Below are 18,348 nucleotides of genomic sequence, written 5' to 3'. Positions count from 1 at the left end.
AGAAGACGATAGGAGGCCACGATGGGGGCTAGTAACAATAGTAAGCCACCATCTCGCCCGCCACTCAAATCACCATATTGCATTACCCACATAATGCTTGCCGATATCCTTCGCTAATACAAAGTCCGGTGATAAGTCTCATTATCCAAATGCAGTAACGCTGGATCAACTCTTGAGTCAAACAGTATGTTCATTTAATCTATAATTACTCGCTTAGCTTTCTATTTGCGTATCTCTTCAACCATCTGGCTCTTGTAGGTAACTACTTCATCTCCATATTCACACATCCTCTCTACCATCCTCTTAGTTATCATTATCCAGCTAGCAGACTCAACTGGTGGCAAAGGTAGACCTTGCTCGCAATTTCGCGCCGAAAAAGTATATCATAGTCGTTCCAATTATACCTGCCACACTTATACCGGCCAACAGAGAAACACCCCTAGCTACCCCCAAGTTGACGAACAACGGCCTGGCGAAAAGCACGGCGCCGCCAGCAAGAGTTGATCTCAAGACACTGTTACCAGCAAAAAGAGATGCAGCATATTGCGGATACGACATTGGAAGGTAGATGAATAACGATTGCATAACGATAAATTCTCCGCAAACAAAGAGAGCGACGCTAATTAAGCATACGATCCAATGCACTGATTCCCTGGCTGTCCACGCAAACATGAACATGCCCACCGGGAGCAAGACTGAGCCAAAGATTGCTGGTACAAGTCTGTGCTCTTGCGCTCGCAGGCCGTTTTTGATGTTGTCCGGAATCATATAGAAATGAAGATATGCAAAGTATGAGAATAAAGCAGTCGTGCTACCGATGAGACATGACACAAATGCAAGTCCAGTTTCGCCTTCGTTGAAGCCATATATAACCGGGAAGACAAGCGGGAAGACCTCGAAGAATGTATAGAAAATTGCATAGAAGTATGCTGTGTAGACATGGATGAAGAAAATAGAGGGATCCTTGAGCATAATCTCCGTCGGTCGGATGAGGACAGTTTTGACAATGCTATATGTGCTGATATGCCGTTGGTTGATCTCACTCTGAGACTGCAGATTGGCGTTGCCAGTCAGCTTGCGAAGGCGGCGTGCGCGGCGCAGCAAGATGTTATCCGCCGATGTCTCAGGCATAAGAGTCAAAAGCAGTACCAAGATGATTGACGAAAGCCAGACAACTTCCCACATTGGCCACCTCCAGCCCTTTGCCTGAGCTGCGAAGCCACCGATCAATGGCCCTATGGAAGGCCCTTGGTAACCTCCAAAAGCCCACCAACAGAGACCGTAAGGAACGTACAGTAGACTGTAGATGTCACCAACAGAAGCTCCGCCATTAGCAAGCGCTGGGCTGCCAAAGAATCCCAGCAGAAATCGTAGGACCAGCAAGCCTCCGAAGCTGTTGACAACTGGTGGAGCAAATGAGAGCGCCCAGTAGACGATAAAGGTCAAGTAGTAGACGTGGTTGCGTCCTACGACAGGGATCTCGGTAATAGGGGAGAAGATCAAATCGCCCACGCCAAAGGCACACACATAGAGTGCAAGTCCCAGACTGGAAGCAACTGGGCCTACTCCGAAGCGTTCTTCAACCCCTGCGGCCGAAGCCACATACACCGGTCCACCGCAGTACACGGCAAACGTATAGGCGCAAAGCACGCCTGTGATCCAGTACTTCTTGAGCTTCGACCAGTTCTGTGGGTTCGCCGGGTCATCGGTCGTGTACCAATCAACAAGCACGACGCCGTCATTGGTTTTCTCGGGCACGATTGGAATGGACTTTGTGCGCTGGAGTTCTATTTCTCGCTCGCCACGAGCATCATGCTCATGCATCCACTCGCCTCCGATATTCTCGACATCGCCAGGGCGGTGCTGCTGAGAGGTCTGAGTATCGCCAGAAATTCTCTGGTCGGGTGCGTTTCCGATATCAGGTTTCTCCTCTTTCAGTCGTGCCGTATACTGTGGTGGCAGTGCAAAGCTCGCCTCCTCTTCTGGATATTTGAACAGCCGCTTTCCTGAGAGGAATCGAATCGCTTGGCCAAGAGGCGCGTCGCGAATAAGGTCGTACATAGCGTTGTAAAATTCAGAAGAATCGCATTATATGTAATGAGAATGCTGTTGGGAGTATTGGTATACTTCCGGAATTTGGCTACTGTGTTTCCCAAGAGCGAGGAAGGTGAAGACAAAAACCACAACACCGCGAGATTAAGCGCACGTATATATAAGGTACCGTGAATATCATTCTACGACTTGGTCTCGATTGATTTTCTATATACTTTCAATTGCACGCTGCAGCTTAGAAATTTTACGCAGGTTTTACAGCTTAGAAATGTAATGCGGCGTATGTATTCGAGGATTTCAAAATGACAAATGCCCAAGTTTCCCAATTGGGCAAACAGCAATTGAGGCAGCTTAAGCAGATAGAGAAAAAGGGGGCCTAATCAAGCACCTAAAATGAGTATGGCGTTGAATCCTGTGATTCTGTCGTTCTAGACTGGGCAAAACAACAAACTAAAAGGCCAATAGCGCTAATGGCAGGAACAACTTGACAGCTAATGAAGCAGACGATGCTAGCGATATTAGTATAATGCTACGTGATGGTGTAAGATTTCCGGAGACTTTTTCGAATTTATAATACGAGAGAGTTGAACGCTAGTAGAGCTAAGATAAGACATAGTGCCTTGATAGATCTTTTTTAAGGCTTGCAATTGGAGCTGAAGGCCGAGGAGGCTGAGATCCTGTTCCTTTGGCTTCAGTCTTAGATCTTTGTCGACTTTTAAAAGAATTGGCACATGCGAATTGAAGATTACTATTTACTGAGGCATGACATTTGATAGAACAAATTTGTAATTTGCTCTTTTACTTTTGTCAGATTTTCGCTTTGTACTTGCATGATGACCCTTCGCAGCCTGGTACTACCTTATGGAGGCTGCAGTGACTGTTGCAACAATCAGCCGATAAACGGGCTATACTATTGCCACGTGGCTGTATTGATAAATACTATATACTCTGATGCCCTTGTATAAACAGGGCAACGAGAACTGTGCCCCAAGATAGACAGATACTTTGCCCCAGAGGTCACTTTAATAGGCTTGGATGATAGTATGATGGCCTATACGCCTCATTGAACATATTACAAACTCCCCTATCACTAAGTCTAATAGAGCTGCTTTCATTACATGTACCTTGGCTACCTAAGCGTGATATTGTTGTTGACTATTGTAAAGAAGGTTAAGTCTCTTCAAAAATGGTAACTGGTCTTTACATAATCCACGGTTCGATTACTATATACTATTATAAGAAAGAGGAAATTAAAGTATTTCCACAAACGGCAAGTTGCGCACCCTGCCGCTTTGTCCCCATAAATTTCTACACTTAATGATTCATGACGCATGAGTCGGATGCAAAGACTATGGTCCACTTCAGCCTAGATTCTGGGTCGTAAGTCGTCAAGTCTTGGCTTTGATGTTGTAATCACATTGGCAGCCTTTATGATGTAATGTGTAGAGAAAGAGTTGTTTCATTGTCAACTTTGTTCTTTTAAAAGCCGTCAGGGTTGTAACGCATACTCTACCGTTGCAATATTTTGCGCATCTAGGGAGCTATATCAATGAAACTGTGGTCACGGCTCAGACGGCTCATGCACTGCTTCGAGCATAGACCACCCCTCAGTGGAAGCTATGTCGCGCAAAAGGTTTTATAAGACTAGCCTACTCATCAGTCCAACATTACATTCAACGAATATTGAACTACAAATCCATTCGAGATTGAGCGGCGCCAGGAGGTTTCAAGAGAGCTTAGCCCACTAGGAATTCGATGCGCCAGGACAAATAACTCTGTTGATACTAATGAGGCCTTGTTGGCTAACCTCATGGCTTCCATTCCTATTCTTAGGCTCAATGCTTCTTGCTTTCTAAGATGCCACAACGGTCGTTATACGACCGTCTTGGATACTGTACACTTGTATTTGGCACAAGTCATAATAGCAGCCAAATTCGTCCACATTATTGCGATTAACAATACGTCTCCGAGAAATGGGCGAACGATTACTCGCATACAACGTACAAGACACAATATCTTGACTCCATACACAAACAACAGCGTAGCCCATATGCTATACAACCACTCTCGGTTTGATATACACATTCAGATTTGGCTTTTTCCAGAATGTATAAACCTCGTGTTCCTCATACCAATTTGTACTATCGGGATGCAGACTGATGTCGAAATTCCACAAAATCTTTGACAGAATCAAGCGCATCTCGGCATATGCAAGACTAAAAATAGTTAGATTGATTATCCTTGATGATTTTGAGAGAGTATAGCCACCAACTTCTTTCCTATGCAGTTTCTGGGTCCATACGAGAATGCCTGAAGCGCTTCATGGCAGTCATTCGAAAACCGGGCATCTCCCAGCCATCGTTCCGGGATAAAGGAATCGGGCAAGGTAAAGTGCTTTGCATTGTGATACATTGGCCATTGCCAAATCCCCAGGATAGTCTAAAGTTTGTAAGAGTCGACCTAGGATGTGCCTTTAACGGATAAGAATGCTCACGTTTTCTGGAACATACTGTCCACATATCATGTCGCCACCAGGCTGTGCCTTGCGCGGTATGGTAGCTGGAACTGGAGGATACATGCGCAGCGTTTCTTGCAGCACCGCCATCATGTAGCTCAGCTTCTGTACGCTAAGAAGATCAATCTCAGCTTCGCTTGAGAAGCTCGATCTCACTTCGTCCTTGACCTTCTGCAAGATTTCGGGGTGGGTGAGTAACATATAGGTCGCTCCAGACAAAGTCGTCGCGGTTGTTTCCGATCCAGCAATAATAAGCAAACTTGCATTATCCAAAAGCTCGGGATAAGAGAATTTCTGCAGATTATTAGTAAGAGGTGTCAGCCCGAGGATTTAAAAATAAACCTATAGAAGCCATACCATGTCTCCTTCCTTTCTAGCCATAACTTCCATGAAATCTGCTCGTGGGCTGGTGTTGGCTAACCTTTTGTTGACCTTTTCTTGTGTGATTTGAAAGTACATATGGAACTTTTTGCGTGCCTCCTTTGGGATGAGAAGTTGAATAAGGTTTTCTCCAAAGGGAAACCGGCGCAAAGCGTTATTGATTGCGCCCCCGCGAACTCTTTGGAATACCAGTGACACCCAAGGGTGGTAGTCAGAGTTTTGCAAGCAACCGAATGGCTCTCCAAAGGCCAAGTCGCCGATGATGTCGAATGTCGTCCAGTTATACCAAGATGTCATCTCCACAGGCCGCTTGCCATCGTCGCAGTTCTTTCGTAGTCCGCTAATCAACATATCGACGTATCCTTGGATAAGAGGCTGCTGATCCATCATTGCCTGAGCTGAAAATCCGTGGGCCAGGGTTCTCCGCATTCGAGTGTGATTTTCGCGGTTGGCGCTGATGATACTGTGTTGCTGTGTCTTCCAGAAGATTGGATCTTTGCCATTTTCTCCTTGGCCACGTTTTCGATGGCCCATGATATCATTCCAAGCATCGCTATTGCAGTAGGCCAACTCATCCGGTGCTACTCGCACAATATCACCATAGCGATGATGTAGTTCAAGGATTTTCCGGTGAGACATGCCAGAGAAGATCATACGAGTGTAAGGGATTCGAGTGGCGGCCCACAGCCTAGGGCCTGGATACTTTCGAAGGGGATGGAACCAGACATTGTAGATTGGGATTGAAACAAGGTATACAATTCCCTTTTTCGACTACGTTAGCTCTATTTAAGAGGTTATAGTATAGAGAATCCGAAGAGAGGATGAAAAAACGCATGTTGAGTTATACTCACAATAATTATAAGCCATAGCACTAGAGCGACTCCAGGCGGCAGGGCAAAACCCAGCGCCTCAGCAGCCAAAAGCATGACGATGACTCTGTATGTACCCTAACTACTAGGTACGTATTCTCCGAGTTCGATGTAAATTTATAGTCTGGGTAGGGAGAGCGAACAGGTTTTATATCGCCTCCGGATACGACTGTAAGGGGGGGCGTCGTTGATCTTTTGCGGGGCCTCCGCGGAGACCTGGTTCAGGTTTTACATATTCCGACTCATTGCGCAGTCATTACACTATGAGATGCTGAAACTTATCATGAATGACGAACCCCACCATTTTCACAATACAATAGGTGGCCTCCCTGGCATCACGCTTAATAACCAGGGGGCCTAGACAGATGAGCATTATTTGCGATGGACATCGACTCAATTGCTCACCATTTATCTACCAATGCTAGACTACCGATTGAGGTTCACACCAACTATTTGGGAGCATCTTTCGCAATGAGCACCAATAGTGTTGCGGAGAAAGTGGCTTTGTAAGGAGGGTGCGATACTACAGCCCTGCAATCTGGCAAACTTTCCAAAGTTACCTAATGAGGGGCTATCTAATGTTACATTCCAGGCTCGCTCGAGTCCGAATCGTGTGTACACAAGGTTCGCTACCAACCGCCCTAAGCCTGCTATTGTTACGCCCGCATCTCGGTTGTATACTAGGGTAACGCCGACTACGGATCAACGAGTGATTCTATGCAGTCGTCTGGTGAAATATATTCCGTTCACTGCTATCGGTGCCAATTGTTGACGTTACTGCTTTTCTTTGAATCAGTCTCAAGAGACTACGAGTCGCGCATAGGCTAGATAGAATGTCTCACCTCTCAGTGCCCTGTGAATAGCTGGTGGTTTCTCTCTTCTCCTACATATTAATATAGTCTTGTAGTCAACAGGAAAGGGCGGAACAACGAAAAAGGCTAGTAAAGACCGAAATAGCAGAGCTTTGTCAAGCGAGAGCCGAAACACTGCGCCTTGTTTAGAACTAAACGACTAATCTAGTTGAGTTGGCAATTCAGTACTAGCCAATATGCAGCGCTAGGTGTATACGGATTGCACCAGTACTTCCACGAATAATAGAAACGGGAACCACCTGGTCGTCAAACATCAATTGGAAGAGGCTTGTATGATATCCTCAAGTAGTCCAATGCCTTTCATACTAAATTAAGTCGTAGAATATAGTGCTTATCCGCTGCAGTATGAACACCAATAGAATTTCCCAGGAATAACTATACAAAACGGTTTTGATGATGCGGACATTTCACGGCGGCAAGTGTGGGTCGGCATCATCTGAGCCGATCTAGCTTCACATGATCTGTGACGAAACCCACCTTTCCAGATGTCAACAGTGGGCCGAGCCGAGGTCTAGCCCCCTGAAGAAAGCGGCAGTGGGTGTGTTTCGATATTCTTACACGAGCTATGTAATATGTACGTCGAAGCTCTAATATCAGCGAATGACAAGAAGTAAGTGCAACGCCAGGGAGCCTCGTGGCACTCCTGTGTGAATGGATGTTTGGCTTGAATCAAGGCAGTGATGGCGCGACCGAAAGTTCAGAAGACAGCTGAAATAAGGCTGAGGAGATACTCAGAGAGAGTTTGCCTCTTGCGGCTCATTTACATAGAAGTGAGACTCGAGGGAGATAAAAAATGCTGACGGTGTTGTTCATGTAAGTTCAAGGACCATTTGGAGCATGCAAATTGCCGGATATTTTCGTTCGGCTGTTGTATCTCCTCATCTTTGCGCATGTACATCTCCTCTTGATACAACAATCCAGGATTCTCCCCGTTGACGGAGTACAATGTTTGCAGTGTTTACATCCATATCCGGGTAGCTATTCCATGTATGACCGACTGCTTTTTCAACCAATTTACTTCAAAATTCGGCCTAAATGATGCCGCCCGTTTTGTATTTTCCCACTTTGATGTAAGTGGCCTTCGAATGAGGCTTTTGTGAACTGGCGCCTGTAATGAAGAGGCGGGCGGCCAGACATTTTGCATCCAATGCAATGGAAACCTCCTGCAGCGCTCTATTCAGCCATGGCACCCGAACGATTACCACAAATGCGTGCGGAATCCCCGACTGCTCATCATAAGGATTCTGTCAGATATGGCGGTGGTATACGGCGTGCGATGGCTCCTGTTTTCAGCGCCGCCGTTATCTTCTGGTCTTTCGTGTGCAACACGCAATTTTCCACATCATCGAGTGGCCCGTGAAACGTAACACCAGCGCAAAGGCCAGATTCATAGTTGATCAAGACAGACTGCTTCGCCTTCCTTTCGTTTGGTGAGTATATCCCCGGCATAACTCTCATGCGAGGTATTTTTGCAAGTATCTAGGGCTTCAGTCCGAATACCCGGCTCCCGCGCTGGCAGGACAACGGCAGGTATAGCTTATCCTACGATAGACATAGAAAGGAACCCCTCTTGCGTGTAAGGAGATAGAGATATAACCACCAAAGTCATCGCACTGTCCGCATTTGGGTGTATATAGTTTCTCATATAGCGCACCGAGGGTAATCCACCTGCCGGTTTCGATGCTAAGAATGCCGCGCAAGGCACTGTGTGCATGTGTCATGATGGCTTTGTACTCAGGAAGGAAGTCAACGAGTTCCAAGGCTCGTATATTGACGCGTCGAAAATCCACGAGAGTGCGAAGGCAAGTTGAGGGAGAATCACCACGATCAGCTCAGGAGGCAGAGCATCGAGAGCACCGGCACATGCGTTTGGTGATGACCGGAGGCGGTTTCTGTCGGGCAGAAGTTGGAAGCCGGGGAGGTTGTCGTTCCAAGTGTGAGCGTCAAGGTTTATGTAGTACTTCAAATCAAAAGAGAATTGATTTCGCTTCGAACACCTTTCAAGGCATATTTTCACGGCCTTCTAGAATGTATTCCAAGATGCAGTACTTACTACTTTTACAGCGTATGTTGACCAAAGGCCGGCGCCGCTCCAAAGTCGCTATTCTCCGAATTCCCTTTGACATTCTCAATATATCGTCAATAAATTAGCTTTGCATGACAATTAGAGCAATTCGTCACATCACTTTCCAATATTTGGATACTGAGATCTCGCTTTCTTTACATAATAAAGCCAGATTTTGGGATGGGCTGGCTTACACATTGCCAAGTCACTGGGTCTGTCCGCAATGCTGCGAATTGCCTTGTATGAATACTTGGGACTCGCCGAGCATGCACCGGATTATAAGAGAAGCGTATCAAATTGTTCCTCGCAATGTTGACCTCTCTCGAAGAATTGGGAGAGAAACGTATTCTATACACCCTTACCACATACAGCTTGCACTGAAACTCTCCCGCTTGGGCAACACACAGCACAAATACCTTGCGGCACTGATGATCCCTTTTATAGATGAAAGGCTATCTATAACACTCGGTCCGCTTAGAGATTCCTATGCAGTGAGACCCAGGATTATTTAATTGACAATTTACGCTGTGTGAAGAGTAGACTATCTACAATGAAACGAGTGCAGACTTACCACTCTGCCCAGAAAACCGTTCTTTCCATCTCCCGGTCTGCCCACACCTGGGTTTAAAGAACAGCAAAATCAAATGTTCTCGTGCTGATAATAGGCGAATTATCAATGATAAACTACATCAATCTCACAAAGCATGTACGAGGCGGCGTAGAGAGCGACTGGCTTGCAAAGTTTCTGCTCAAGGAGTTCACCTTAATTGAAGATGGTAAATCTTCAGCTCTCAGATGTCCTGGAAAGAGGACATATGATTCCTGCCTACATTGTCTGACAGATTTTGAGTCATGGTGTCCTCTGATAAGCGAAAGGTGATCATTCAGGGTTGGCATAATTTTGGGATGGAAGGCTCGCCGATGGATCCAAGTTGAAAGGTCAATGTGGCAGACGAAGAGTACTAGCTGATCACATTGAGTCCATATTCATATTAATCTTCTGGAATCATTCAAGAAGTATGGTTATCCGTTGGTCCTAATAAGCATGACAGTGGTAATTGATAGACTTTTTGAAACATCCAGTATTGTTGGAGCATAAAGCTATGTGAAATATACCATGGAGCCAATAGCCTGAATGTACAGCTCTGCACAATAAAATTTCATAAAATTATATTTTGCAGCTTATGATCTCAGCTTACACAAAAACGAACCTTGTTGAGGCCCTTCTACAGAGCATGATTCGAAAGGAGCGTCGAGAGCGGCCGCTCACTAATGCACAAGCGGCCGCATGAAATCCGATCGCTAGGAAGCCCTTGTGTCAGCCATTCTTTCTACAATAGGATGCCCAGTTCCTTGGAAGCATGATGATTCGATGAATCATAAAAAATACGAGAATATCAAGTGGAGTTTACCCATCATCCAATGTGGCGATATCGACTTGGCTCTCCCAATGCCGTGGTTGGCGTCGCAATAGGTTTACAAGCTTTAACTGGGACACGTCACAGAATTTTGGAGATAGCTCTATCATATCGTAGAAGTCTTAATCACATTTGCACTTTACATGAGTAATTGATTCGAATATCATTTACAGAGATTATGATGCCATGTCTTGATTTCGCATATGATACCTACTACCTAAAGATCCTATTTGGCTGCTTTAACTGGTTGGAAACAGAATGTATCACAATATAATGAAAACGTTGTAAAAGTCTCAAGCAAATTATATATCCATCATTCTCTATAGCGTCTATTATCTAGAGTAGCATAAAATATCCAAAATGTATCCAGTATCTAATATTCATCAAATATATCGACTTTTCCGTCGAATGCTCCAAGCAAGCATAAAGCAGATCTGCTCCAATGCATTTCAAATACAAATCCCCTTAAAACCATAATTGCGACAATGTGTTTATCCTGCAGTAGATATTTCAAATCTCGTGCATTGCATGTCCATATGACTGTTTTCTTCGAAGCAGTTCACTGATTTCTCCAATGTACTTCCAGAGAAACCAAGCAACAACCAAGAACATAGGCAAGGCGTCAAGACAATAGACGAAGACCTCCGTAGTCAGCAAATAACCATTGCTGCCCTGGCAATACTCGATAAGTCGGAAGATATTCCGCACGATAATGAGCACACTGGCAACATATAGAGCGTGAAGATAGCTTCTCCATTTTATATCGGATTGGTAGCTTCGAGCTGTTGGGGCGAGCATCATTCGACGGTGAAATATGAGGGCTATGACAACGAAAAGGCCAAACCACAACAACTGCAGTACAAGTCCGCCGATGATGATGTTGTTGGCCAGATCGAATTCTTTCTTGTTCGTCTTTGCAGAGGCTAGCATGCCACCACCTACAATAAAGTTAGATATCTCCAGATCAAAGCATAAGTATCTGTGCAAAGATTTTGAAACGTACCACCGCCGAGGAGAAGAAAGCAAATGACATCTCCGCAAACAAATATCTTCGTAAGCCATCTCCGTCCGATAAGTGCATATTGCTCCCCATCAACGACCTCGATAATTCGCCCAAGAGTCATATAAATCGAAGCTGCGAACAACGCTGGAGCCAACAAGATTAACAACGTCTGGATAAGATACGGTGTTTCCGTCCAACATCCTGGCTTTTGATTTGCTGAAACTGCTCTGGCGGCGAAACCAATAACCTCAACTATTGTGAGTTGTTAGCCCATGTTCGCGGTAAGTAGCATCAGTCTCCATAGAACGCACATAAACATCCTATTACCAGGGGAGTTAAAAACCAAGCCCTTGCTTTGATCATTCGAAACAAATGACCAGCAAATGCTAAAAAGAAGAGTCCGGTGAATATCCCCGCGGCAGCAAGAGAAGGAACATATTTATAAAAAGTAAAAGATGTATGCTGCCAGTCCGGGATGCAGTTATCGTTGTTACTCATGTTGTCAAATAGATTTTTAACAAGTATTCAAAGAACGGAAATTGGGAGGAAGATGGAGCACAAAAGAAAAGTAACGAATGGTGAAGAAAAAATCTTTGTTGTGAAGCGTGAAGCCACTCATGATGCTCCCGATTATTAAATACCAGCGCGAGGACAGTATCTTCTCCTATCCTTGGAGGCTATGCTATGTGATCCTCCAGCTCGATACGCGCGTCTTCTTGACATGATGCTCAGCTGTCAAGAGTTCAACCGGGATTCGGGGCCCAAATAAATGCCATATTTCTGGCCACTTTGGACAAAAAGGCCCCGGCATTGGCTTTCCTATATGGTACAATAGTGTCCGGCGCCTATTTGATATCACATATCTATTCTTGACTAGCCATACCTAGCTGTTTATCAATCCTACTCGCATGGCTTTCCTTAAAATGGAAAAACTGGCTGATTGCAGGATAGAGGCGCAGCTAATCGCCCATCTCCACAAACAGTAAGTGCGTTACGGGATACGAAACAAGCTTTTTTATCCTCTTATTGCCAGCTCATTTTATGCTTTGTAACATCGTACGTTTTCTTTTATTAGACCGGTAGCGTTGACACGCAGTTTTCATGACATAGATTGCTATGTTCAAAGCTGAGAATCCTCAGAAGCCTGTGATAAGCAGAACGGTTCCGTGCAGCAAGCGCATCCACTCTATTCGTCTTTTAAAGACACGAGAAAGTATATCATAACAATTCAACCAAAAAAATATTGTAGAAAAAAAATTCGATATCGCTATCCATCTTCATAATATACAAGTGTTTTGCAAAGTCGTTCGGTATCGCTATCCATCTTCATTGGATACGAGTATTCTGCATTCTACTGCAGGCTAAACTTTTAGGATCCAACCAAGGCCGTACAACCCCTTGCACTAACGGGATTCGCCTAAACGGAATCCCTAAAATTAGCGGGTTGCCGCGCGAAGGAAACTGGAGGCCTCGTTGTCATACATTTAAATATCTTTTCGCGCCCCAGCTGCAAATTGGCCAATGCAAAGACGATTCTCTACATCAATCGAGATGAGATCTTTTAACTTCTTTTGCAGCCATACTTCATCCTGATGCCGATTGGCTCCCTGCTTTCTAGACTATAAGAAGCATTGCTTCTTTGCCTACGATGTAAATTACTGAAGTCAGACGATGCTTTCATTATCCAACAACCCATCTGTAGCTCAACAGGCAGCAAGTTGATACTTCAAAAGACACAACTACCAAATACATTTACAGATAGCAATAGCACCAATAGCGTAATTAGCCTACACTATAGCCACAGCGCTAGGTAACAGAATTGGGGTGCTGGATATTGGTTCCCTTTTAAATAAATACTTATTCTCACCTATTGTTAACATTGAAGCTTCAGCTTTGCTGTCGTCGGTAGTTATCGGTGAATGTCAGTAACAAATGCCGAAGGCATGTACCCCCACGTATGTTTTCCAGAAAGTCTTTTACCGAGACATGGGATAATAGCTGAGAGAGGAATCCCCGAAGACATGAAATCAGACTAAATTACAATTGTAGAAGCTCTCTGGTATTGACAAGAGTGGTTGGGCCCTATAGTAAAAATATATCATCAGCACCTTTAATCTCGCTCATAACTTCCTGAACATCCACACGACAACCCAAAAGATCTTGCTTATCTCGAACCCGCTTCATGAGCAATAATATTAGCTTCTGGTCGATTAAATCGCCCGTCTTGTCTTCTGTCGAAGCGCCTGTGTGTTCTCCATGATTGCAACCTCGGCATTTCGCCGCGTTATTCGTCGATGAATCCATCTCGTCTATAAACTCCGATATCCAGTCCGCGTATATCTCATCAGTAGTCTCTATCCCCGCAATGAAGACAGGCAGAGGCCATAGCATCGCTCGAGGTATTTTAATTGAAGAAGCCAATATGCCTTTACGATGGATCTCCCGCAGCCGCAGAGCAATCTTGAGTATCCTGCTCGTTGCCATCGCGGCAGTCGAATCGCTACGGATAGTGGGGTATAGAAATCGCGACCATAACACTTTGGCGGCCAAAAATGCTGCGTAGCAAGACAGCCATTGTAATGAGGCTCGATCATTGGAAGTAACACCATGGCCGGTAGTTGAAGATGATGCGGCGAGTGGAAGCGAGTCGTAATTCGCGATACCTTTGGCTGCATGGCTGGCGCGATTGCTCTCAATGGTGTTATGCCCAACACTCGTAATAACGCCGCATAAAGAATTTGCAGCAGGATTGGTTGCTCTTGCAAGGTCGAATTCTGTATCCATCCGTCTTATATCGAGATTTATAGCTGCTTCTTTAGCTTCTGCTAGCTCCCGATGTACAGGGAAATCGGCCTTTTGCTCTGCCAGATATTTCCACGATCGGTATTGGAGCATATTGGAGATGAGGCAGAACGTTTCGTGAGTTCGTACTGAAATAGGTATCTTCTTCGCATCTTGTACTAGCTCTTCGGGCGGATATGCCTGACCAAAAGTTTCGGATGCGTAAGAATGTGAATGTGACAAGATATGGTTGTAGCTGGGATGGTGAATCAGCGCATCAAGCAGTGTGGTTATAGGAGTGTTTCTGCCATCATAGGTTGGCGGTGCCAGAGTCGAGAATATTCTCAAGCGAACATCAATGTAGCATAGCCATAAGAGGAACTTGCATGCCAAGGCAGAGAGAGGACCGTCGTTTAAGTGGCATGTCAAGTGCTCCTTGAAACTATCCAAGCGACGAAGAATTGGAGTAGCATTGCCGTTTAGAACATCGCACCTGCAAAGAAACAATAAAGAAGCTATCGTGATTTCGGCTTTCGATGAAAGAGCCGATTGGCCATTGGATGGGGTTGGCCTGGTCTCTGAAGCTTTACGTGAGTCGCCGCAGCATGGTATGCGGCCGAGAGAATCAATTGCTCGAACATAGTAGGACTTCCAAGTTTTGTCGTGCGATACGGAGATTTTGGCCAAATGCTTGGCTGTCCAGGCCAAGACTGCATATCGGAAAGGAGATTCACTGCTGCAGTGCTCGCTCTGAATGTAGTCGAGAACATATCTCAGATAGTTTCCTTTGCCATCTTCCTTGAGAGAATAGCCAGATCTGGTGATCCAGCGCTCAAAATGAGCTAGGTAAGCAGCCTCTTGGTTCGTGTTTGGCGGAGGAGTCTCAGCTGCATCTATTGGTGAACTGCTTCTTCTGTAGCGTTTGTTGCGGTATGACGCTGAATCATCGCTTTCCTTAGTAATAGCTGGAGGGTCCAAGATATCCACAGTGAGTGCCGCATCTGACCAACTAGGGAAATCTATGTCTCTGTCAAAGATGGGATCAAAAGAGAAGTCAAAATCCGATATCTCTGAGATGTGAAAGCCACCAAGTCCAACGAGGTCACCATCGGACGGCTGGCCGCTGTCGAAGCCTAGCCCATAGCTGATAGAGTGAAGGTTGGGTTGAGGCAGTGAATTTTCTGAGCGGGAATTTGATCCTGTTGGCCATTTACTGTCCAAATCCATATAATTCAACGTAGCCGAGGGAAGCGAGTGACCCAAATCGGGTGGGTTATGCTGCTGCTGCTGACTGTCACTGGCTTCTCCAGAGGCATCTGCTTTCACGCTGGGCGGCGATGGCTGCTGGCGAGGCGTGCTTGGAAGGTCGCGTTTCTGGCTGCTCCGGGGATTCCCCAGTGACATTCGGAGATTGCTATCAAACGAAGAGACGCATGTTGCCTTTAGCTTGATGCAGTTTTGGCACGGGTTGCCTCCTTTGCAGCGGACTTTGCGTTTCCGGCAGGTCATGCATCCTGCTCTTAGTGATTAGCCACCGCCTTATGCAGCCCGCCCTTGAGTGTCGCTCAGTCCCAGTTTGCTACGACCTGTCGCCGCCGATTCTACGTACCGTGAAAGCTTCTACGCTGAGTGTGCTCCATTGTCACGAGCTATGACGCTCTCTTCATGCTGATAGACTCGGATTGTCGGCTCACGCGAGTCCTTGTATCTAGAGGGGGCGGCCGCTGTTTTAGGGAAGATAGCTGGTGGCCAATATTACGTTAGCGCATTTCCCCTCCCTTGTCGAATTTCCCGACTCCAAGGTTCACTTTGAGGTAGCTCCAAATGCCTATTTCGGATAGTTCGTTAAAACAGCTCACTTTCGTTCATGTTACCACGATTACAAGATGACATTCATGGATAAGAGAGAATTTTTGGAGTGCAGAATTGGGATTATTATGGACGCTACGGCAGCTGCGTACTGGTATCTGGCAACTACCTAAATGATATATCTGAGAAATGAAATATCTGTGAAATGAAATATCTAAGAAATGAAATAATTGAGCCCATCTCTGTTCAGCCATAATACATATACACAGTTACTACATGTAATTACTACCTGCATATACGTTATACCACGGGATCAGTGTTATTCACACGCCACTTTTATGCATAGGAGGGCCTTGCTAATCCGTGTAGAGATCTTGAGTATACTACTAAAACGCTTTAACTACATGTAAGTATGTTGAGATAAGCACGGAGAACTATGGGGGATATGAAAATAGATTTCAACAGCACTTGGACACAATTTTCTCAGCTACAGCTTCAGCATGCCAACTGTATATGTCCTTTTGCGGCAGATATTCTGACTTGTGGAGCTCTCCAAGCGACCACCAAATATTAGACACTCACCAGGCATATCGGAAGTAGTGCAACTCCTTGTCCGTCAAATCCATAAAATCATCCTCTTGTACAGCATTTGGATCAACTTTGCCGTACACCTTGTCACGTCTCCTATTCTGTACAATCAGATATCCCATGAGAGCAAAGGCCAGCACGATGATTGTTACAAATGAAGCAATCATCCCTCTGAATCCCGTGGGATATAGAGGTGCCTCCGAGTCGATAAAGAGATGTGGAGCGACGAGATTTCCTGCAGAATATGAGAGAAATATGCCAGCGGAAACAGTGGTTTTCCGAGACATTCCAGCAAAGTTCGAGGCCACAAGACTCAGTACCATGATATAGCTGATTGTGTTTGTAAAGAGAATGTAAACGCCGGCCAAGCGTGTCAATTTGTCGGATGCGGACACGTAATACACGATCAAGCTACCGACCAAAGGAGGGATGTTGGATAGCACAATAACGATGCACCTGAAATTTTTCAAATAGGAACCGGCAATACCCCTATTATTGTTAGCTTAGTCCTGTTATCGGATGGACACAGAAAAACATACGCAACTATGACAGCAAACAGCTGGATGGCATGTTCTGGCATAGAGTATATCGTGGCTTCGAGGTTGGTATATCCAAGACCAGTTAGAATAAGTTTGTTGAACTAGGCTGCCTTAGTTATATGCATCAAATGAGAGAGCAGGGTTACTTACAGCAGTCAACCCACCGCTTGGCAAGCATTGGATAAATGCAATACAAAAGAATATCCATGCTTGCGGATCTACAAGCACGGATAGTGCCTGGTTCCATTTCCAATGCGAGGCGCTGATTCCAGTATGGTTAGACATAACGCGCAACACCGCAATCTTCTTCTCTCGCTCATTCAAAAACCTCATCTTCCATGGTGAGTCGGGCAAAAACAGCATCAGCACTGCAGACCAGAGGACTGTAACGCCTCCAAATGTGATGAACATGTACTTCCACGGCGAGAGCGGCCCGTGGCCATGCCCGATGCCATACGCGATTAGATCTCCAAAGAAAGATCCAACCGCGTTTCCTGCCCACCATATACACGCTCGAAGAGAGTGTTCTTTGCGAGTGTAATACTGGGCAGTGATGAGCACAAATGCTGGGTTATTGACAGATTCGAAAAGCCCGAGGAAAAAGCGAGTGGTAGCAAGACCTGCAAAGTTTTTAGCGGTGATGGCGAGTAAGATACACACTCCCCATCCAAACACATTGCCGGCCAGCCATTTGCCCATGGGCACTTTGTGAAGTAGGTATGCATTAACCGGCTGTCCTAGCATGTAGCTGTTTGCCAAATGTTAGTGTTGTCTTTATCAATGCCTGTCCAAATGCCATATCATACCCAAAATAGAAAATGCTTGCAACCCAGCTGTATTGCTGTCCAACTAGATGCTGAAACAACGTTAGTACAAGACGTCAGTATCATAATAGGAAAGATCTTACCGTGTCCTGTTTAAGCCCAAACACTGATGCGTTGGAAAGAATGCCCTTGTCAAGGAAATTCAGTGTATACGTTCCAAGTAACTAGTCAAATAGTCAGCACATCAACTTTATAGATGCTGAGTATCCTTGATGCTTACGAGTGGCATCATCATCGAGTCAATTTTCCACCGGACCATGATTGCTTCTTTGTCTGTGTAGTCGAAAGCATGATCTCCCGTAGACTGGAGGAAATCTAGGGCATCATCACGATCCGTTTGTGACTTCTTGATGAAAACATTGTCTGCCACATGGTGAACACCATCTGGCTCTTCCACACCAAGTTCACGATCGTGGTGTGTCGAGTCAATGGCGGTCTTTTCAGTATCCATGGCTTCCACTGTCGCAAGAATCCTAAGCTTCACAAAGCCGAGAATTTCTACTCCTATTCATCCGTATCTTCATGCCAGTGATCGGGTCCTTCTTAAACAAATTGTCTAACATATTGAGAAGCAGGTAAAAGGCCGTTATCTCTAGCACCCACCACAAACTTGCCCCATGAGCCTATTGCGG

At 45.4% G+C, this 18,348-nt stretch overlaps 5 protein-coding genes across 5 annotated transcripts; all 5 read right to left on the bottom strand.

Moving 5' to 3' along the window:
* Nucleotides 1-330: 330 nt before the first annotated feature.
* TGAM01_v203644 (hypothetical protein) lies at nucleotides 331-2,061 on the bottom strand (the record flags this gene model as incomplete). Its single annotated transcript, XM_018806066.2, has 1 exon — nucleotides 331-2,061. One exon carries the CDS (start codon nucleotides 2,059-2,061, stop codon nucleotides 331-333), a length of 1,731 nt encoding a protein of 576 aa, XP_018660784.1.
* A 2,044-nt stretch (nucleotides 2,062-4,105) lies between these two features.
* Nucleotides 4,106-5,874, bottom strand: TGAM01_v203643 (cytochrome P450; the record flags this gene model as incomplete). Its single annotated transcript, XM_018806067.1, has 5 exons — nucleotides 4,106-4,268; nucleotides 4,325-4,491; nucleotides 4,547-4,861; nucleotides 4,925-5,710; nucleotides 5,800-5,874. The coding sequence occupies 5 exons, from the start codon at nucleotides 5,872-5,874 to the stop codon at nucleotides 4,106-4,108; spliced, it is 1,506 nt and encodes a 501-aa protein (XP_018660785.1).
* A 4,808-nt stretch (nucleotides 5,875-10,682) lies between these two features.
* Nucleotides 10,683-11,265, bottom strand: TGAM01_v203642 (RTM1; the record flags this gene model as incomplete). The annotated part of the gene is made up of 2 exons (XM_024549252.1): nucleotides 10,683-11,129; nucleotides 11,176-11,265. The coding sequence occupies 2 exons, from the start codon at nucleotides 11,263-11,265 to the stop codon at nucleotides 10,683-10,685; spliced, it is 537 nt and encodes a 178-aa protein (XP_024405957.1).
* Nucleotides 11,266-13,257: 1,992 nt separating this feature from the next.
* On the bottom strand, nucleotides 13,258-15,596 carry TGAM01_v203641 (hypothetical protein; the record flags this gene model as incomplete). Its single annotated transcript, XM_024549251.1, has 2 exons — nucleotides 13,258-15,470; nucleotides 15,566-15,596. 2 exons carry the CDS (start codon nucleotides 15,594-15,596, stop codon nucleotides 13,258-13,260), a joined length of 2,244 nt encoding a protein of 747 aa, XP_024405956.1.
* Nucleotides 15,597-16,343: 747 nt separating this feature from the next.
* Nucleotides 16,344-18,167, bottom strand: TGAM01_v203640 (hypothetical protein; the record flags this gene model as incomplete). Its single annotated transcript, XM_018806069.2, has 6 exons — nucleotides 16,344-16,842; nucleotides 16,893-16,993; nucleotides 17,043-17,640; nucleotides 17,699-17,748; nucleotides 17,800-17,880; nucleotides 17,937-18,167. 6 exons carry the CDS (start codon nucleotides 18,165-18,167, stop codon nucleotides 16,344-16,346), a joined length of 1,560 nt encoding a protein of 519 aa, XP_018660787.2.
* Nucleotides 18,168-18,348: the final 181 nt, after the last annotated feature.

The sequence above is a fragment of the Trichoderma gamsii genome (assembly GCF_001481775.2).
Source record: "Trichoderma gamsii strain T6085 chromosome Unknown Scaffold_10.2, whole genome shotgun sequence".
Lineage (NCBI taxonomy): Eukaryota > Fungi > Ascomycota > Sordariomycetes > Hypocreales > Hypocreaceae > Trichoderma > Trichoderma gamsii.
Note: the sequence above shows the minus strand (reverse complement) of the source record. Positions and strands in the feature narration are given on the sequence as shown.